Genomic DNA, 21,677 nt, shown 5'->3' on the forward strand with positions numbered 1-21,677 from the left:
TGCTGTGGACTGTACATAGAATGTAATGTAATGTAATGTACATAGAATGTAAAGGCATGCATAACACAAAACAAACATCTGCATTATGTCTATGGTAATTTTCACATCAATAACATTACACGGTCACGTGGGATGCGTTGTGCTACTTGCCTTGGTAACCTCTGGGGGAGCCGGAGTCTCAGACGTGGGAAACTCTGACATCTCCTCGTCAGACAGCTGAACGTCCAGCACGTCCCTTCAGAGACAAGTGTACAGGTCAGGAGAAAAGTCAGGCAAGGGGGAGGCACCAACACGAGGCAATAGTGGTCGGGTCTAACCAATACAGGATCATGATGAAGCGCAAATATTATAAAATGGTGTCTGAACCATATTTATGACATTTTTTCAGATTTTAATTCAACTTCAAGGCTAAAACCAATACATTGTTATAGCTAAAAACTAGACATGCATAACTGAAAGGTTATATGTAGTAACAAATGTACTGACGTAAAATAAGCGACATCATATTCTTATTCTAAAGAATGACTTAAATCAAGGCATGTTTGGACTCAGACCAATTTTAAATAACGACTCGACAAGGCAATAGCTTACTCACCCCCCGGTCTCGTGTTCTTCCGCAGCATTTTCGTCTTCATCCTCTTCCTGCAACAAATAACAATCGTGTAGGCGTAAAAAAGGACGGACACTCAGGACAGGTAAAAGGCAGATACAATTTGTGAGTGTATTTATAGCTCATCGGCCGAATTTGTATCTTCAAAAACCTCCGTCAACACTCCGCATTTAGGCGTATCCGAAAAAAAATCCACTTCGGCAATTTACCGTCTATCAGTACATTTATCCCCTGCTTGCCTTTCAGTTCTCTATCCTCATCCCTTAACCCCACCAGATCCTCTGCTCTAAGCATTCAGACAGAAAAATGATGAGATGGAAAATGGGAGGCGAGGAAATGCGAGAGGTAGAACTACTAGACAAAGAAATGTGACAAAAATATGAACTAGGAAGCAAAGAGCTACTAAAGGAACAAAATAGAAACAAAAAGTGCCAAATGTAACTGCTAGTTGAGTATGTACGCCACAAAAAAATGTGAGACGAATATCGTGTCATCCTATTATTTGATTTCCATCCTAGCACTGACAAAATTGTAGCACTGACATGAGACATCCTTCAGAGCAATATACAAGACGTGTCTACAGTTAGAGCTACTTTGAGTGTGCACTCACCACCTCTTCGTCGTCTGCTCCGAGTAGGGTATCCTCGTCGGCCGGGTTCACCGACACGCTCTCCTGCTCCTCATCCTCCTCATAGTCCAGAGCTGAGTCGTCGATGACACTGTCGGAAATGGTCACATCCATTCACAAAACTTTGAAAACGAATATCCGTGGAAAGCAATGCATTGAATAGCATGTCTTACTTGGTATCACTGGCGGATCCAGAAAGGCAGTCTTGGGATGCTGCGGGGGCATACTCCCTAAGAGTTTCTCCAATTTCCAGAAACTCCTCGGATTTCGATTCCTTAGGCATTGTTGTGAAGTTTAAAACAAACTTTCAATAATAAATGTTTTGTTTTCTTTATTCAAAAAACGTAAATTTTGGTCGATTTCGGGCGCCAGGGGGGAGGGGGAAGAGAATTGTTTGCTCCCATATAGCTGGGAAAGACTTTGGGCCTTTGCCCCAAAGCCTGCCTACATCCGCCAGTGCTTGGCACAGCATAACTAGATAATTGTTGCTTCAAAAGTCAATTAGGCACAATGCTTGCTTTGAATCTTAGTAGCTTAAGCTCTAGCTTTCAAAACTAAGCTCCCTGTTTTTTATCTAGTATCAATAGTTAGGTGGGTGGCTATGGGCTATGGATGACAAACGATTATGTTGAGCATCGATGATTTCTAAGCATAGCTGATGCCTGCCGATGTAATAAACACAATCATCTGGTATAAAGGGCTGATAGAGCAGCGTCTAGTTTACGATACGATATTTTTGCTGAATCTTAGCACGTGTGGTAGAAGGGTTGCGAGTAGGCACTACGCCCAGTGGAGAGGGGGGGGGGGTGAATGTCGCCTCCCCCCCCATAAAATCTCAGCTCCCACTGAAGCTAGAAAGACTTTGAGGGTAAGTGAAGGCCCTGAGGAACTTTGTTGTATGTGAAGTTCATGACCCTAGGTCAATCCCTTCAAGGTGGAATGAGGTCGAATGTCGTTAAATCTGCCATATGAGCGATTTTTTTTTGCGTTTACACGCCGATAACTCAAAAAGTTACCGACCGATTTTCCATTTTCGTTCATTATACGAAGCGACATACATTTTTGAGTATGTATGGTGAATTTCTAGTTAATCCAACAATACATATGGCAGTTAGAAGCCTGCTAAGAGCAAGATGTCGCCGCCTGAGGCGGGATCGGCCGACGCGGAAAACGCGGCAATCACAATTTTGTGTTTACACGCTCATAATTCAAATGTTTATCATCCGATTTTCAAAATTCGTTAACCATAGGATTGCCTGTACATTTCTTAGCCTTCTCACATTATTTAATGCGAATCGAACATAATCAGCGGTAATGAGCACGATATAAAGACGGAACCGTCCCGCCCCGACAGTCTACAATTCAGGCGGTGCGTAACGGCCGGCGCAGGATGTTCCACTTTACACCGCTATTACTAGAAAAGTTGTGAACCGATTTTCTTATTTCTTGCACGAGAAGATCCGCAATTTAATTCTGAACACGTAGCCAAAATTTCACATTAGTTGTATGTTCGCGGCGCGAGTTATTGGCGAAAAACATGAGGGGTGGGCGAAATTCGACTTACCCTTCTACTGCACATGTTAATAGGAACAACTTATAACTCATTAACAATTAATATGTTTTATTTAAACGTATACATAGCATATATTATACATAAATATATAAAAATACATTTATTTTGTGAATATTCACTGGTCAACCCAGGCTGGTGGTCATTTGGAGTATTTCAACTCCCATAAAGCTGGGAATTAAACATATGTCGGTTCTAGCAAAGAAAAACAAAAATGCCACTTTAATTTGGAAAATTGTTTTTCACTGCACAGCAAGGCCAGAGGATATCATCATCATCATCATCATAGTTTATTAGGCACCAAAGTTGGCAAGAAAGTAAGAAAAAAAAAGGCACACACAAAACATCACACAAAGCATGACAGTGGGTGAGCAGGGGCCACACATTGATGTCGCAGGCGACACTCACTCCCGCTCCGGGCATGTCAATAGCCGGAGCAGGCGGCGAGATACTTGGTCCCGGCGACTCATCAGGAAGGCAAGCGAGTCAGCTAGGCCATCGGGAGCCCGTTGGGGGTAGATACGGTCGCTGCACGGCCGCCCTGCTGCCACCCCGAGGAGTGCAGAAAGGTTGCAGTCACACATCTCATGAAGCTGTATCAGTAATGAGCCCACTAGCTCAGTCGGGCACATAGCCAGCTTGGTGATTCCTGACAGCAGCGCCTGCTGCAGCCGGTGCTCTGAGCGCATCGCATCTTTCAAAGTGCGGAAACACGCTGCCCGCAGCAGTTCATGTGCTGGTTGGATGTCGGCAGCAGCGAGAAGCGCCGAATGGTGGGCGGAGCGAGGCAGGCCAAGAACCACCTTGATGGAAGTCGCTTGAGCGGAACAGAGGATCGTCATGTCCCTTGCATTGAGCGGGGCGGCCACGCAGCCATATGTGAGCGCCGGTTGAATGATAGTCTTCCACAAGAAGCACTTGTCGGCTGGGCAGAGGCCGGACGTCAGCATACCAGCAGGCGCGAGACCGTACAGGCTGGCACGAGCTCGAGACGCGCGGTGCTGGACGTGTGGCGCCGCAGATAAACTCCCATCCAGTACGACACCGAGGTGCTCGGACTGCTGGCGGGTGGAGAGCTGCTGGCCCGACAGGCTCCATCTTGGCACTTCGGATAGAAGCTCGGCGCCGAAGACCATGCAGTGGCTTTTGGTGCGGACGGGCTCCGGGTGGACGAACTCCAGCCTCCAGGTCTTCGCAAAGTCATCAACCACATCTAGTAGAGTGCTGAGGTTTCTGGCATTGGTGGACAGGAGTAGCAGATCATCGGCATAGCAGACAGCTGGCACGTGGTGACCATATAGGTCAGCACCGAGATCGCTTACGTCCAAGGCGGCTACGAGCGGGTGTAGGTAGGCGTTGGCTAGGATAGGCGAGAGAATAGCACCTTGCCTGGTGCCCCGGCGGATCCTGAATGAGTCGGATATGGCACCGTCAAAGGCAATGTGAGCCTGAAGTCGGCGGTACCAGGCAAGCATGAGCAGCCATGAGTTCGGACGAAGGTGTTGCGCCAGACGGTGGAATAGCCCGTCATGCCAGATCTTATCAAAACACTTCCTGGCGTCCAAGTTTGCCGCGTAAACTGGCAGATCTCGTTGTCGGCACCACTGAATGGTCTCGAGGGCCAATATGGATGCTTCGCTGGTGCCTCGCTGTTTCACGAATCCCAGCTGAAGGTCGTGCGGACAGAAACTGGCCTCAAGTTCATCCAGCAACAGCATCTCCAGCAGCTTCGACGTGCACGATGTCAGGCTAATAGGCCGGTAGTTGTCCAGATTGTTTGGATCAAGCTGGGATTTCTTCAGAAGAGGCACTACCACGCTCTCTGCAAATGTGGCCGGCACATTGCACGAAGACAAACAGGCCGATAGAAGCTGGGCCAGTGCCGATAGCAGGGGAGGAGAACAGCCATAGATGAGGTGTTCCGCCGTCACGCCGTCCACACCCGGTACCTTGCGCAGAGGGAGGCGGCGCAACAGGTCGGCAACTTGACTCACGGTGACCGTCCGAGTGGTGGCCAGAGTGGAATAGCGTCGCGCCCTTTCTTCGACTGCAGCAGCAATCTGAGCCTGCTCAGAGTCTAGCAGGGAGGGCTCGTCCGCGTGCACCGCCTCGAAATGTCTTCCGAACTCGCTGGCAGTGCGACCACCCCCAGGAGGGAGAGGGCCGCGCCGAGAGCGCTGAACCCGTCGCCAGAAGGCGTTGGTGTTCCCATTGCGCTTGAGTTGGTGCAACAGACGGGCCTCTTGCTGCACGGGGGCTAAGGCTGCTGTGCGGCGAGCTTTCCGGTACTCTCTTCTAGCTGACTGGTAGCAGGAGTAGACCGTCGAATGAAGAGGTCGACCACAGCTGGTCCAGACATGGAGCCAGAAGCGTACTCGGTCACGTGCAGCTGCTGTGGCAGGGGTCCACCATGGTTTTGGCCGGCGCCGCTGTTTAACACAGCCTGCCTCTCTAGCGGCGGCGAGCAGGCAGCGGGATATTGTTGAGTCCAGCGCATCGAGCGAGGTGCCACAACTAGGGAGTTGAGTCACGAGCATGCCGGTAAGAATATGCTTGTAGTCTTCTAATCTGTCGACGCGGTCCCAGCAAAGTAGATCGGAATCAGGCACAGGAGTGGCCCGAGAGATGGCGCGGTGCGTCGTCTCCGTTGGAGCTGCAGTTGCCACCAACAGCCGACAGACGAGCGGCTGGTGCGGGCTGAGGTTTTCTGGATGTGGAGGCAGAATCTGGCAGCCAGCTACGCGCGGTAGCAGGGAAAACGGTACAGCGATATGGTCGATGTGACTCTTGCAGTCGGCGCGTGCGTATGTGAAATTCACCTGCTGGGGGAATAGAAATTCTGCAGCCACAAGTTCGTACTGGTCGAGCAGCTGCTGCATGGCGACACTGTGCCGAGTGAACCCTCGAAGTCGTTGCCACAGAGGCGGACGTGAAGTTGCTGGGAGACGCGGTAGTGCACAGTTGAAGTCACCGGCTACAACCACCGGAGCAGAGGGACGCAGCGCCATGATTAGAGCGTCCAGCTTGGCAATAACACTGTCGTACTCCTCCGAGTTACCGGCTTGCCCGTCCCAGTACGGCATGTAGCAGCCAATGACGGTCAGCACCGGGCGTCCATCCATCAGCACCGTTACACCGCACAGGCGGGGGTCGTCACAGCTGCAGGATTTGAAGGTCAGTCCGGGTCGGCGGCGACATACGAGAGCAAGGCCTCCGCGTCTTCTGCCCTCACCCACGCCGGGAGGCACCTCCATTGCGAATGACTGGAACACCAGTAGTTCACTGTGTCCAGCAGAAGTGAAAATTCTTGGTGCGTAAACCTCCTCCGCTCGAGACAGCCAGCTTTCTGACAATACTAATATATCGCAGAGTGGCAGAACATATTCATCGATATATTTGAACGCTGACAGCAGACCCTCGCAGTTGTAGGCACCGATGGCGATGGTCGCGTTTTCGGGCAGTTCGCGATTAGCGACGCCGCGGCTGGGGTACCGTGCCGCCGAGCCGTGGCCAGCTGTTGTCGTCTCTGGAGTCCCAGGAGGCAGGTGCGCTGCCAACGTTTCGATGCCGCGTTCGGGCATGGCCACGCGCATAGGTCCACTCGCCGTGCTCGTGAGAGTAGCCTGTAGTGGGCGCTGCGTCCCACTGAGTGCGGTTAGCGGCGGGCTGCTCGGTGGGTTGGTGCGGACCTGGATGACTGGACTGGTGCGTCGCGGCTGTGTAGTGGCTGGCTTGGACAGGAGTGGCAGGGACTCGAAATCTCCTTCGTCGCCGTCCGTTGTTATCGGCTTTAGGACGCACGCTGAGTCCCGTCGGCCATCGCGCAGAGTTCATGACGGCATCCGATCGAGACTCGGCGGTCTCGAACATGAAGGCCGCTCCTGGAGCCGACGGGCCGTCTGCAGGCAGACGGCGGAAACTGTATACGTCTCCAGCCACCGACTGTACTAGGCCACGCACGGAGCTATCAGACGCGTCGGGGCGAAAACCCCAAACAATGAACTTTTTCTTTGCCGGCTGCTGGGTCACTCCTGGGGATAAGACCAAGTCAGAGGCCGCCCCAGCGCCCGTCACAGCGGCGAGTTCAGCTGGGCGCTGATTATCCGACCTTGGCGCGTTCAGCTGCCGGCTCGCGGTGGAGCCGTGGGTAACTGTTGGCGGAGGCGGAAGGTGTGCTGGTGGGTACTGCGCCCGTCGTGTATCTGTCGCTGGCAGAACCCCAAAATCCCGTCTGGCAAAGCGCTCGTCCCCGCCCAATTCATCGTCATTTTCAGAATCAGAGTCGCCAGCTCGCCAGTGGATTCTGTCTGCGATGGCTTTACCGAGGGCAACGAGGTCAATGGCAGCGGCGATATCCTGGGCGGCCGGCGGGCTCGCCTGGCTCACCTGGGCGTCCGGTGGGCTCACCTGGGCGGTCGGTGGGCTCACCTGGGCGGTCAGTGGGCTCGCCTGGGTCGCCTGGGCGGCCGGTGGGCTCGCCTGGGTCACCTGGGCGGCCGATGGGCTCGCCTGACTGCTCACCTGGGCGGCCGGCGGGCTCGCATGGGACATCTGGGCGGCCGGCGGGCTCGCCTGGCTCACCTGGGCGGCCGGTGGGCTCGCCTGACTGCTCACCTGGGCGGCCGGCGGGCTCGCATGGGACATCTGGGCGGCCGGCGGGCTCGCCTGGCTCACCTGGGCGGCCGGCGGATTCGCCCGCTTTACGTGTGTATTGGTAACCAGATGGTTATATGTCTCTGACCGGTTCGATGACTGGTGGTCCAGCATATCGCGCAGTAGGTCCTCCAGCTGGTCAATCCTGGCGTCCCGATCAGCACACGTACGCTGCAGGTCGTACAGCTGCTCTTCAAGCCGCTGGACTTGGACTCGCTGGGCATCGGCGGCGGCAGCACGACGACGAAGGTCCTCAAGCTCTCTGTCCATTCGTAACTGCGAATCGATTACAGAACGCAGAGAAGCCTCCACGGTGGCTGCGTTAACCAGACCTGGCGGTGGTTCGGCGGTGGAACCCGGCGGCGGCAGCGGAGGCCGGCCACCGGGCTTCAAGACGGCAGAATCGACGCGGCGAGTGAGAAGGCGCTGCGCTGCAGAGTAACCGAGCTCCCAGCAGTCGTCGGCCAGGGCGGTGACGTTACCCGCCTGGCGGTTACGCAGCGGACGCCCAGCAGTGGCTGGGATCCCTGACGTAAGGGCGCCGTGAAGCTTACCGCGCAGAGCACGCAGATCACACTCTCCCAAGCTGGCTAGAAAACATCGCACTTCCGCAGGACTGTAGCGGCCGGAGAAGATTGTCTCGCTACGGACCAGCAACTCTATCTTCTCGGCGGAAGAGGCGTCAGCTGGAAACAGCTCCTCCAGTTGCATGTGTTGACTCGGAGCGACGGGTGGCTGCTCCCGCTCCGGGCTGCTGACCGCTGCAGCTGCCATCACCAGCTCCGAGCTGCTTACCGTTGTAGCTGCCACTTCCGGCTCCGGGCTGCTGGCCGCTGTAGCTGCCACCTCCGACAAAGTATCTGATGTGTCAGCGGTGTCGTCCATGTTAGCTTCCAGTGGCCTACAATATCTGTATCCGGCCGTGAATATCTGTACCCTACCCTGTACCCTACCCAATATCTGTACCCTACCCTACCCTACCCTAGGGTAGGGTAGGGTAGGGTTGAATTGAGTAACATCCTAACTTACAAAGGGCTCCAACAACTCGCATGCATCACCATCATGCTTTACAGTTCAATTAAAAGCAGTTACCCAGTTCTACACAAATAATACCAATAAAAATGCAAGTTTCTACACCCAATCGTTCTACACCAAATCGTTTCTACACCCAATCGTTCAACTTGACGATTGAACTTGAATAAATTATAAGTCGTGTCTGCGTCCGTCAGCCTTATGTGTCTTAATGCGCCGGAACGGCGCCGCGTATCGACGTGAAATTTACTGGGCACAAACTTTGGGTGGGGCGGACCATCGTATCAAAAGATGGGCGCAATCGGACCAGGGGTGCGGCGTCAGCGCGTGCATCTCTGCCCCAGGCTGGCTGAGGCCGGCGCCGAGCAGAGAGCACGCGCTTTAGGCTCAGTTGTTCGCTTAAAAAACTGAGTGAAAAGCATCAGAGCCGGGAGGTCGTTGACCTTTGACAACAAAGGCCGACACAAGGCACCGCTCGCCAAGAGGATTCGCCAGTAAATACAATTAATTTGTTTTTGCAATATCTCAGCCGTTTCTTGGCCGATTTAGCTGAAACTTGGACTGTCGGTGGTAGTGTAGTGTAGTGTAGTGTAGGGTAGGGTAGGGTAGGGTAGGGTAGGGTAGGGTAGGGTAGGGTAGGGTAGGGTAGGGTAGGGTAGGGTAGGGTAGGGTAGGGTAGGGTAGGGTAGGGTAGGGTAGGGTAGGGTAGGGTAGGGTAGGGTAGGGTAGGGTAGGGTAGGGTAGGGTAGGGTAGGGTAGGGTAGGGTAGGGTAGGGTAGGGTAGGGTAGGGTAGGGTAGGGTAGGGTAGGGTAGGGTAGGGTAGGGTAGGGTAGGGTAGGGTAGGGTAGGGTAGGGTAGGGTAGGGTAGGGTAGGGTAGGGTAGGGTAGGGTAGGGTAGGGTAGGGTAGGGTAGGGTAGGGTAGGGTAGGGTAGGGTAGGGTAGGGTAGGGTAGGGTAGGGTAGGGTAGGGTAGGGTAGGGTAGGGTAGGGTAGGGTAGGGTAGGGTAGGGTAGGGTAGGGTAGGGTAGGGTAGGGTAGGGTAGGGTAGGGTAGGGTAGGGTAGGGTAGGGTAGGGTAGGGTAGGGTAGGGTAGGGTAGGGTAGGGTAGGGTAGGGTAGGGTAGGGTAGGGTAGGGTAGGGTAGGGTAGGGTAGGGTAGGGTAGGGTAGGGTAGGGTAGGGTAGGGTAGGGTAGGGTAGGGTAGGGTAGGGTAGGGTAGGGTAGGGTAGGGTAGGGTAGGGTAGGGTAGGGACTAGGGGTAGGGTAGGGTAGGGTAGGGACTAGGGGTAGGGTAGGGTAGGGGTAGGGTAGGGACTAGGGGTAGGGTAGGGTAGGGTAGGGTAGGGTAGGGTAAGGGTAGGGTAGTGTAAGGGTAGGGTAGGGTAGGGTAGGTTAGGGTAGTGTAGGGGTAGGGGTAGGGGTAGGGTAGGGTAAGGGTAGGGTAGGGTAGGGTAAGGGTAGGGTAGGGTAGGGTAAGGGTAGGGTAGGGTAGGGTAGTGTAAGGGTAGGGTAGGGTAGGGTAGGATATGGTACGGTAGGGTAGGGTAGGGTAAGGTAGGGCAGGGTAGGGGTAGGGTAGGGTAGGGTAGCGTAGGGTAGGGTAGGGTAGGTTAGGGTAGTGTAAGGGTAGGGTAGGGTATGGTAGGGTAGGGGTAGGGTAGGGTAGGGCAGGGTAGGGGTAGGGTAGGGTAAGGGTAGGGTAGGGTAGTGTAAGGGTAGGGTAGGGTAGGGTAGGATATGGTAGGGTAGGGTAGGGTAGGGTAGGGTAGGGACTAGGGGAAGGGTTGGGTAGGGTAGGGGTAGGGTAGGGTAGGGTAGGTTAGTGTAGGGTAGTGTAAGGGTAGGGTATGGTAGGGTAGGGGTAGGGTAGGGCAGGGTAGGGGTAGGGTAGGGTAGGTTAGGGTAGTGTAAGGGTAGGGTAGGATAGGGTAGGGTAGGATAGGGTAGGGTAGGGTAGGGTTGAATTGAGTAACATCCTAACTTACAAAGGGCTCCAACAACTCGCATGCATCACCATCATGCTTTACAGTTCAATTAAAAGCAGTTACCCAGTTCTACACAAATAATACCAATAAAAATGCAAGTTTCTACACCCAAACTAATGCATCCGTTAATCATACATATCAAAACATACAGTTATCGCGTAAACCTGTATTCTAGTATATATTTCAATTTCATCCTTATACCTTATACCTTTCATCCTTATACCTATATATGATATACAGGAACCTTTTTTTAATTTGGAAAATATTTTTTGGAATGTACCCCATCCAGCATCTCAAAGTCACTTATCTGCCTGGATCTGTGAACCAATAAGCACTGTATCTCACCTCATTCTTATGGGCTTTCCTTCTGCTTGCTTGCCTCCTTCAAACCTAAAACAAAGCAATGGTTATTATCATTAAGGTAGGTACTAAGGAATAGAATGTATCATTAACTCTGCATCACTAGTTATTCTAGACCTATCTGCTTCCTAGGTAGATTTGGATTTTTATGTGGTTGGTGACAGTATTAACCCACAGCTTGTTGCAGCTTGCAATGAATTCCAAATTGCATAAATAAGCATATATAATGGCAAAAAAGGGCAAAGGAAGCTTGGACTTTTGGAACAAACTGTCAAAATTTCAGAGCAAAATTACTTGCTCCAAAATTCTGATGCACAAGAGCCCCTGAGAAGTCTGGCCTAGTGCATAGATATTTTCCAATCTGGATGCAACCTCTAGGACATGCCAGCACAGGCTCATGATGGGCACACCCAGCCCTTGATGAGCCTACTACAGCGAATCCTGGTCCGCCAAAAAGATTATGGACCCCTTCTTTTTCACCAGGAGCACCAGGCCAATCATCATTAAGCAGTGCCAAACCTCATTGGCATATTTTTGCTAGCATTTGGGGCTGCTTGTGGAACTGAAGCAGAATTGGTATTAGCATAAAATTTGGGTATCAGTAAAGCTGATGTCACTGTCGGTACTAGCCGGTAATTGTGTCACTTAAATCTATCTAACTTGGGCTCTGTTCGGTCGCTGCTTTTATAACAGCATGCTGTCGGTTTTCCCAACATAAGGAAGTTAGGTATTGCTGGCGCGGTTTGGCCTCTCATTGGTCTAACAAATAGACCTCTTGAATTTGACCAATGAGGAGCCAAGAAGTAGCAGCATGGACGCAGCCTGCTGATAAATAAATGGGGTGCGAACAGAGCTCCGACCTAACCAAATATTTACCCAATCCCCCACACACACACCACCACTGAAGAAATGCTAAAAAAAATGGAAAATACACCCCAGCCACCATCAAAACCACATTGACAAAAATTATCTAAAAACGTATAAGCTGTGCGAAAATTTTTGATATTGATATGTAAACGTCTACAATGCACCCTAAGCTGGAAAATAAAGCATTACAACAAAATTCAAGAAAGAACCTACCTTAAGCATCGAACAACCACACTCCCTAGATAAGAACTCTGATACAAACACGTCTTAAAATGAATTATATCATCAAATCCGAGCAGTCAACACCGAAATATGGAAATGCGACACGCTACTTCTCGACGCCCACGCCATATTTGATTATGGAACCCAATAAGACAGTTTCAGTTTAAAATATCTTGACTATTGACGTCATCAGTTATTTTCGATAAGTGATTCGTTTTGGTTTTGAATGTTTTTTGCAATTTTTATCGCGCCTAATTAAATGTTTGGAATAGAGAATTTTCCAGTGTCAAGCAGTTCAGTGGCCAAGCAAGCATCATTGTAAAAAAAAAATAATTTCAACATCCCTGCAAGCAGGATGCCCATTGACAAAGTAAATGGTCCTATGACATCAGCAACGCATTTTCGAAATTTTGTCTTGGGTATACTTTTTCCACGATGCCGCCAAATCAAGGCCTAGGCATCAAAACCATAAGCGAGGATTCTCCTGACGTCACTGGTACAAACGGTCGAACGATCCTGCGGAAAATGATCACATTTTTTAAAATGCATCGCTGTATCATTAAAGCTCAAAAGAAGACAAACAAGAAATCTAGTTGGTTCTTGGACACTTTTTAAGCATGAGTAGAGCTCTGTATCAGCACTATGCGTTTGTCAAGCCAGGATCTGCCAGTCTGCACTTGGTGAAACGGGGGCGCCGGCCAATCAGCATGCTGTAATTTTGTGACGTCATTGGGCATACCCTGAAGCGCTGCTGAGATCATCCGCGATGCCTAGTCATCCGCGATCATCATATCATGCGGCCTTGATCATATCTGTTGGAGACGTGGCTGGACTCCGCTAAGGCTCTGTGGATCTTTTGTGACCTGCTGCTGGTGAGGAGACAGCGAGACGTGTGCGACAGTGCAAAGCTATCGTGGTACCAGAACTTACATCTAAATCTGTCATCATGGTTGCAGAAGCTTCCAACTTCAAGTCAAAAGAAATATTTGACAAGATGGGAGAAGTCCTGAAGACTGATGGATCTGCACTTGTTAAAAAGATGAAGGCCGTGTTCGCCTTCTCCGTAAAGAACAGCGACGGCCAGACGGCCGTCTGGACCGTGGATGTCAAAAACGGCAACGGATCTGTGGAGTTTGGCACCGACAAAAAGGCCGATGTGACGCTGACACTCTCCGACGTCGACTTGGTCGATCTGATGCTGGGCAAACTGGACGCCCAGAAGGCCTTCTTCCAGGGAAAACTGAAGATCAAGGGCAACATGGGCCTCGCTATGCGCCTCAAGGCCTTCCAAAGTGAGATGGATAAATACAAGGCTAAACTGTGATTGTGTGGGAGGAGCTCAAAGGAAAACTGCTTTTACATGACGACTGTGGATGGGACGATACGATAAGACGTGCAACACAAATCTGCAATCACCAGTGTCTGTATGATCGTGTGTCGTGTATGTTAATCGAGCTATATGTGTGGCTGCCAGAGCCACCCAACGCCTGTTGACCTTGTACACTGTGGTGCAGCGGTGATAATCAGCTTTTGTATATCTGTGCCGTGTTGGCTGCGGTTGGTGGTGCGGTACTGGTGGTCGACGGCGAACCGTCTTGTTACATTTAGTCGCGATGGGGATGGACGTCTGTACTCCTGGACTTTTCCGCAGGGAGGACGGAGCCTATAGTAGCCTTGGGGAGGACTTGTCCGAGCGGAGTAGATTGGAATTTGGAATGTGCCGATCTGCATGCTCATGCAATGCACATATTGAAAATATAAATCGTACCAAAGGGTGTGTAAAGAAAGATGCTGTTTATCGATTGATTGTTCTTAACAATGTGTGGTTAAATTTTTATGCAATGACGAGTCTGGTAATGCGATTTTCACCAGGCTGCGTCCTGCGAAATGTCCTACGCCTTTGGCTTTCCGTGACCTCACTACGAGATCGCGCCACAAGACTGTCCCGCAATGGCTCTGACTGAGGGCTTCGTAATGGATCTCAGGGAACTCATGTCATGGCTCTGAGGGCCCCCACAGTGGCTCTGAGGGCCCCACAACGGTTTCGAGGGACCCCGCAATGGCTTTAATGTGCCATGGCTCTAAGGGCCCCAAGGATCACACATTTGTGGTCTTGAGAGCCCCGCAACAACCCAAGGGCCCCACAGTGGCTCTGGGCCTGTCGCTGACTTGGCAGCCCAATACTCACGGCTGATAAGCGATACCCCACGACATCCTCCAGGCGGGCTTATACATAAAAGAGTCCCACACCACAAAATGGCCGTGCTCTTGTTCTGGCTCGGCTCCGGGAGGGGGGGGGGGCATGTCGGCTTCTGAGGGTCGCCATGGCCCACGTAGAACCCTGGCGGCCCCCTTTGAGCCCTTGAGGACATGCGTGGAGAATTGTACTGAGTTTGTGGGTGTTCGGGCACTGCAAAGTGCAAATCCAGCGCTCCGGCTGGCATTTGGGGCCGCGACAGAGGATGGGGGTCAACAGGGAGACACCGGTTGGTCACGTGACTCGGAAACAAAAATCAGCTGATAGAGTGGCGGAATCCCCGTAATCAGACACGAATAATTCCGGACGATAGAGCGGCAGCATGCGGCAGTATAGAAGTCTTCTTCACAACAGGCACACATTGCCACGTTCATCATTCAGTGATCAAGAAACGTTCATAAATTATATATTTTTCGACGATTACCGCCGCAACCGACGCGCACATATCGTTACCAGCACATAAAGCTGTGCTTTGCGATATTATTTGTAAAGAAACGGCCAATACCTACTAAATTATGTGCAACAAAGCTCGAAAAAGATAGCATTCTATATTGCTTCAACCTTCTACTTACGCTTTTATAATTACGACAGCGACACCATACGGCCTATCGACGCTATGCAACTCCGTGGAGCGTCCAGCCGCACTCTGCAGAGTGTGCCGAGATCGGAGGGGGACTATCCACGGCACGTCCACCTGCGCTGCCCGGCCGCTGGAAGGGCGACGCCGACGCCTAGCTCGTCTGGATACCATCCACTCAACGGTTACACAGATGCAAAAAGACCGCCCGCTGCGCACACAACTAAGCTACTTGGCTACGCCCTCTCGGGGAGGGGAGGGAGGAGCAACAACCGTCAACAGTCTGAACTCTGATGAGCCAATGGAGTCTGTGACTTGTGAGCCGCGCCAATCAGCGCTGTTCCGCGAGTAGACGGGAGCTCTATTTTCGCTGGTCCGTCAGTCACCAGCATCGTTCCGTGCTCTCGATGGTACTTATTCGGCCGTGTTTTCGTGTGTAGGTCAGCAAAAACAGTGAGAGAGATTCTCGGATCGCGCCAGTCGGTCGCAAGGGTATCTATTGTCTATGTACTTTCCAGTATCGCAAACGTTATTGTTAGGACCCGAGGGTAATCAGCAGTCGCCGCATTTGTTGTAATAATAAAATTGAAAATATAGCGAGGTATATTCACTTAAATTCACATACCACCTTTGATTTTTTTGGCACGCGCGGACTACTTGCCCCCGCAGCTACAGCACACAGCCGATCTCCATGTTTCTGTTTCAGAGCTGCAGTGGACACGCAAAAATACACTTATGTTCTGACAACTTAATCCAAAAGTACACAGATTTCACGACGAACTACCACATTCATATAATTTTCTTGCTCACAGGTGCTCAGCAATAAGCGCGCGACTGATTGCAGCTACTCACGATTATTAATTCGCGCTCGCCAAACCTGCCATTAACATCCACCACCAATACCATCAACATCTGTCCAATTAAGTACCTATTACCATATCGAGCCAGAATGAGACCACGACATATTATCGCCCTATTACATAGCACAAATTCCGGGGTGGGTGGGGTGGGGGTGGGGGATCCTCCAATCACAACCAACATCGTTTTGGGACGGGGAGTCGAAGCCGGGGCTCGTATCGACGCATCCTTCACATATCTGGGCGTCTCACTCCTTTCGACACTTAATCAACCCTGGCACACCATCCACCGAGCCAGGTCGGCTCCGACCATCTTGAGTTCCATACTGAAATCTGATAACTAACCGTCATTTGTTCCTATCAGTCAGCGGGCACTATGCCTTAGCACAGCAAGTGCACTGTGCAGCCTTCTTTGGACACCGCCTCGGAGCAGGGCGCTGGTCCTGGGTGCCCGGCGCCCTTTACGGCTAGCAGCATTTTCGGGGTCGGATGGTTTCCGCAGTGGCGGCGCTGGTCACCGTGGAGCCGTCGGACGACACCGTCAGATGGAGCGCCCGCAACTGGTGACCTGTGACACAGCGACACGTCAGGTCTCACGTCAGGTCTCATGACGACCGTCACGTTTCAGTCGCGACGGCCGTTATATAAACAATCACGGCGGCCGTCACATACCAGGCACAGTGACCGTTACACACGATCCAAGGCGACCGTCAATTAGCAGTCACGGCGACATCACAGGTTGCGACGGTCCTCAAATTTCCGCCACGGCGACGATAACTCATAGCTCATAGCGTTTCCTGTCGCACACTTAGCCATAGCCCATAATTGCAATACATTAGCCTGTTTATACGTTTCTCACTCAAAAGTCGAGGCCCGAGTCTGAGACCCATCATACGTCACGACCCCTGCAACGGCATCTGCATTAGCAGACATCCCGTCCCGGCAACACACAAAGTTCTCTCCACTCTCCAGCCACTCACCTAGGGACTGGGGGGCGAAGTAATCTTGGGGGTGACATAGCCAGGACGTGTCGTCGAGCTGCCGTCGGCGGGCGTGCCACGAATGGCCGGCGGACCTCCGTCGGCTGGCGGGCCACCATCAGCCGGAATGCCGTGGTCAGCCGACGGGCCGGCGTCGGTCGGCGAGCCACCATCAGCCGGCGGGCGGGCCACTGTTGGCCATTGAGCCGGCGTCCGTCGCCGGGTCTCCGTCCGCTGGCGGACACTAGTCTGAATAACAAGAAATAGTTGAATCAGTTACTCTAGTGTTCACTGTTCAAGTTCATAAAGTACAAGTCTCAGCACACCTAATTCTATTCATATACACAGTATATCTATTTCATTATACATTGCTTTACAATCGTTTTTAGAATAATATTAGTCTTTAACTGTTAGCAAGTGAAAATGCCTTTTGTGTTCAGTTAGGCCTGTTGAGACCATTGCAGAAATGCAGACCATTGTGGAGCTGGAAGGAAGATAGGGAATTAGCTGCTGTGCTCCAGTGGCAGTGCTTCTGGCTACAGGTCAGGACATCCACACTTACAGTAGGGCCTGAGTTGGATCTTGGACCCCTGTCAGTGTGGTCTCCCTCTTGATGTAATTGGCTGAGGAGAATCAAAGTGATGTTAGGAGTTAGGACTGCAACTTATCACAGTTATGAGCAGGGTTTGGGTTAGGTTAGGTTTGGTTAGGTTACAAATTAAAATTAACGGCAGTAGTAGAGCAGATGTCAAATGAAGGCGCTTATGCTTACCAAGTAGATAAATAGGCAAAGAATAGGAAGGGTTTCCAACCAAGGAGAGGCACAGCTGTAGGTTTGTAGGTTGTAGGGTTTTAGTTTGTATGCTGACTTGTAGGTTAGATTATATCAGGTAAGGTTTGGTTTGGTGTTAAAAAGAAGCATCTCTGGAAGCAAGAAGCATATGAGCACTTCTCCTCAGTTGTAAAACCTCTGTGTAACATCTGCTCAACTAATGCCTAAATATCTTGGTCACCAGTGACAAATTCCAATCTCAAATGAGCTGGCCAGTTCACAATTTGTAGGATCATGTTTTGTCTGTCAGTCAGCAAAACAAATATTGTGGTTATGAGCAGTTCTTCGATGGTTGTGGAGGGTACAAATGTGGACATGTCGGGAATATAGTCTAAATATTGATCATCACTCCTTATATGGTCATCACTCAGCACATTTGGGTGACGTCATATTCTTAAATTAGATAAATCTTATTTTAGATTATCTCCCTGCGGTTTGCCCGACTGATACCTATATGCTGACGGTGACCCCAGCTTTACCGTTACCCAGATTTCCAGCTTGACAATGACTGGTACAGAATTGTCAAACTCAATGATGCATTTGGCTAGCCCTTTTGCCAAGAATTGTAGTCTGTTTCATTGTCATACTCACGTCTCCCCATCAGCATGACATTGCTTGGCGTACTCCATACAGCCTCGGCAAATGAACCCTTTCAACTGCTTTGTTTTGCAAAAATGCCCAACACGTGCATCATCCATTTGGGCACAGACTTCCTTCCTTAAATGGAAATCAAGGCTTCATACAAGCCAGGGGAGGCAAAGTTTGCCATCCTGTGTTGCCTATGATTCGGGCATGAGCACTGTCTTGGTCTTGGTCTTCCTGGTGGCATTGTAGCCTATTGAAATATCTTTTTAAAAAAACACCAAGAAAACGTCAATCCAATACCTACTCCACAAATCCCCGATGCTCCGCGCTCCACAAAATATATCCACAACTCCAAGACCCACAGAAGTGAGAGAAGCAAATTCAAATTTGAATTGAAATGTGCCTAATAAACAAATATACACAACACACAAAAGTCGAAAACCAGGGATGTTCTCTATCATCACATGGAACGCCGTAGCAGCCAATTGAATGCAAAAACGTGCGTCTGCTAGCGTCAGAACTATATTAGCAGCATTTGCAGTACACGAAACCGTGAGCAGCTGTGGGTGTATAATCGTGGTCAGCAGCTTTTAACATCGAATTTCGTAATGTTCCCCCATTAGTCATGTTTTGAAACTTATAACATCAGATAGAAAATTAAATTCTGTTACATATAGTACCCTCAATAGATGCCGACTCGGTCTTATTTTTTAGTAATATGCCACTGACTGTTACAGTGTGACCTCAAACAGCAAGGAGGCTGATACATTATAGACCAAAAATATATAACTTTTAGCACCGAAACTGCAATAAAACATGCATACTTGGGAAGAAAATAAAATTTTCATTTTGATTAAGACCTTTTGCGAACCCATCACTACCATGTTTACCGAGCATCAATGTTTTTTGTTCGGAGTTGATTGGTACCCAAAATGCCAACTTTCGGATTTGGAAGCAAAATTGACAATGTTCCCCCATTAGATGAGCTTTGATACTTTGACACCTTATAATGTCAGCATTTCTGCATATTTTGGTGAACGTTTCAGACGCCGACTCGGTCTTGTTTTTGAAAACCATTACATCTAGTGAAACAGTGTGACCAAGATCACCAAGGGTGGTTTTACATTCAACATCGATTTATTCTAGTTTTGAGCATGAACAAATGAAATAATACATAAAATCGGAAAGAATGTTCAATTTTGATATTGTTCGATCATGATTTACAACCTATACAACTGATTTTATTCGAGAATTTGTGGTAAAACGTTGGCTGGTCAGGTGGGCCCGCCATTTGCTGAGCTTGGTGGTTTCGAAATTGAAAGAAACAGTATTGGCATTTGATAATACTTTTTTACTATTAATTTAAATTTTTAAGGATAAAAATTTGATTTAATCAATAACAAACTCCTACAACCAAAGATATATTATTTTCGAAATGGCGTGGTCGGTCAAAAAATTATCTTCGCAAATACTTTACAGAGTTACGCTAGTCTTGCCCTGTGCAACTTTATTGCCAATTTATATATAAATAATAAAACATATAAAGATACGTGGCCTAGTTTCTTTTTTTGGACTGAGAAGGCCAGCTGAAAATAGTGGTTAAAATACCTTAGTGTTGTGGCGGCAAACCGGTTTTACCTAGTTCTCTATATACCGTGGGGGTCAAGGTCACCCGCGCTGGGCGGCGGCTTTACGGTGCCCGTAATTCCACAACAGACAACTCCTTACAATTCTCCATCTATGCCTGAGCAATGCCTGAGGACTCCCATGCCGTCCTCTGGGGTTTTTTATGCGGCTTTGATCTGAGGGCGACCACGCTGGCCTATGCCTTACCATACCTAATGGTGGTTTATAGTATGAATATTAAATATACCTACCCTCAGTGAAGAAGTGCGCCGATCTGGGAAGGCTCGGGACTGGCAGCCACCACAATAAATGGCGAGGGAGATATCACTACGGTGGACATCCGGAAACGGCCACGGCCTTTGCATTTTGCGTACTCCAGTACTAACAAAACAGCGATTAGCAAATAGAGCGAAGCCAGTAATTGGCTATAATCTCGGTCGGGGTTATAGCCAAATTTGAGTTACTGATGTGTGTGTTATTCGTCATCCATGGTTATGTCTTAGTGGTAAGTGAGAGGCCTCTATGGGTATGCATAAGCCAAGCCGCGTAAAATTGCATATCAATAACGAAAGTTGCATGCTGGCATTTGATAGACCAGCTGTGGCCAGTGAAACAAAGTCCCAAGTAGACCCTGCGTTGGTCGGCCTCCGGTTGTCTCTTGTCGCTTACGTGATCCAGATGCGGAAAAACTTGTCTCGGGTAGTCTCGGCCTTCACACAAAATACCCTGGTCTCGGCCGTCTCAGCCACTCCAACGCTACCGTACTCGGCCGGAAACATTACGGTAACGGATCCCTTACGGTGAAGGCAAAATAATAGATTGTTTGCGTTCGAGATAGCATTTAGCCATTTACATTCCTCCCTCAGCTTGTGTTTCTAACACATTACTAGGGAGTTATACCCATTTTATTACGATAAAATATAGTATGTTCACTATCTCGTATCTGAAAATCAGCATATGAAACGGAAAATACAGGTGAAAACTGAAAGGCGACAAATAAGTAGTCTAAATTGCAATTTATAATTGCAGATATGGACAACTTTTCGTTATGAACACATCACTTTAAAACACATTTGGTTGATGATGCGAGTGATCTCGAGTTTCCTTAGAGATCCTTCTGACAGAGGAGAGACCAGCACATGCCATGTTTGCGCGGCGCCCGCTGGGGGCGACGCCGCTCGAGCGGCCGGCCAGCTTCCCCGCGGGACCAGGCCGGTCGCTCGGTGCCCCGCTCGACAGGACGTCTACAGGTGGTAGCCGGCGTAGCCGAGGCCGCTGTAGGTGATGGGCGCCGCGGCGCTGTAGGCGATCGGCGCGGGACCCTCCACACTGACGGAGCGGACGATCGGCGCGCCCTGCGAGTAGCTAACACCCACCGCCCGGCGCACGTTGGACACCACCGGGTTGATGGCGGCGTACGCATGCGCCTCGTCCGAGCGGTAGGCGAAGTTGCCGCCGAACCGGTGGCTCTGGATGGTGGCAGAGTCGTGGCTGGGGGCGCGCAGCAGCGTGCTGGCGGAGGCCGCGGCCAGGCAGGCGAAAAACACAACCTGCCGGCATAGAGAGAACACGGTCAAAGGGCGAGCCATGTGCGAACATCAACAACGGTGGACCGTAAGTTTCGGAAACGTACGAAAGGTGATGACAAATCATTTCACTTTGGGCACTTGACGAGACACAGAAGCTTTGGCGATCGTAAAATTGACGTGTATTTGGTGTTACTTGTGACTTATGTCACTGTCATGTCGACAGTCGCGGCGTATGTCTCGGAAGGAGACGTCTGATTTTGTTTCACCAATTTTACTCACCATCTTCATATTGCTGGCTTGGAGGGTTGTCGGAGCGTCGACAGACAGAAGAGAAGTGAATGTCGGCTGGCCTCGTCTTACCTGTTTTATACCTCTCCATACCCGTCCACATCAACACGCCCAGCATCCAAACAGACGCGTGCCCTTCTTGACCGCAGACTCTCCACCTCACCACCATCAAACCACCATTACCACGCCCTGCGCCACGTGCATGAAGGGTTCGTGTCC

The 21,677-nt window shown here is 50.4% G+C and overlaps 3 protein-coding genes and 1 long non-coding RNA gene across 4 annotated transcripts in view; 1 reads left to right on the plus strand and 3 right to left on the minus strand.

Moving 5' to 3' along the window:
* Positions 1 to 12,046, minus strand: part of LOC122385039 (atrophin-1-like) — a 49,233-nt gene extending 37,187 nt beyond the window's left edge. Inside the window, exons 1-5 of the mRNA XM_043373001.1 lie at positions 11,919 to 12,046; positions 10,824 to 10,868; positions 1,221 to 1,329; positions 596 to 642; positions 151 to 235 (exon numbers count right to left, since the gene is read on the minus strand). Of these exons, the coding sequence (XP_043228936.1) occupies positions 151 to 235; positions 596 to 642; positions 1,221 to 1,329; positions 10,824 to 10,828 (246 nt within the window). The 5' untranslated portion in view covers positions 10,829 to 10,868; positions 11,919 to 12,046. The remainder of the gene's footprint in view (positions 1 to 150; positions 236 to 595; positions 643 to 1,220; positions 1,330 to 10,823; positions 10,869 to 11,918) is intronic.
* Positions 12,047 to 12,741: 695 nt separating this feature from the next.
* On the plus strand, positions 12,742 to 13,714 carry LOC122385047 (sterol carrier protein 2-like). The gene has a single exon (XM_043373024.1). The coding sequence runs from the start codon at positions 12,874 to 12,876 to the stop codon at positions 13,249 to 13,251; it is 378 nt and encodes a 125-aa protein (XP_043228959.1). The 5' UTR covers positions 12,742 to 12,873; the 3' UTR covers positions 13,252 to 13,714.
* Positions 13,715 to 15,346: 1,632 nt separating this feature from the next.
* LOC122385048 lies at positions 15,347 to 18,449 on the minus strand. Its single transcript, XR_006257143.1, has 3 exons — positions 18,022 to 18,449; positions 16,599 to 16,847; positions 15,347 to 16,186 (listed from the first exon to the last, which is right to left on the minus strand). It is a non-coding gene; the product is annotated as an uncharacterized LOC122385048 (long non-coding RNA).
* Positions 18,450 to 20,530: 2,081 nt separating this feature from the next.
* LOC122385050 lies at positions 20,531 to 21,556 on the minus strand. The gene is made up of 2 exons (XM_043373027.1): positions 21,450 to 21,556; positions 20,531 to 21,191 (listed from the first exon to the last, which is right to left on the minus strand). The coding sequence occupies exons 1-2, from the start codon at positions 21,456 to 21,458 to the stop codon at positions 20,886 to 20,888; spliced, it is 315 nt and encodes a 104-aa protein (XP_043228962.1). The 5' UTR covers positions 21,459 to 21,556; the 3' UTR covers positions 20,531 to 20,885.
* Between the last annotated feature and the right edge of the window lie 121 nt (positions 21,557 to 21,677).

This window comes from Amphibalanus amphitrite, unplaced genomic scaffold, assembly GCF_019059575.1.
Source record: "Amphibalanus amphitrite isolate SeventyFive unplaced genomic scaffold, NRLGWU_Aamphi_draft 000206F_arrow, whole genome shotgun sequence".
NCBI classification, from domain to species: Eukaryota; Metazoa; Arthropoda; class Thecostraca; order Balanomorpha; family Balanidae; genus Amphibalanus; species Amphibalanus amphitrite.

Excerpts from the sequence above, each read along its gene's own strand:
- LOC122385047 (XM_043373024.1), top strand. The coding sequence starts at position 12,874 with ATGGTTGCAGAAGCTTCCAACTTCAAGTCAAAAGAAATATTTGACAAG.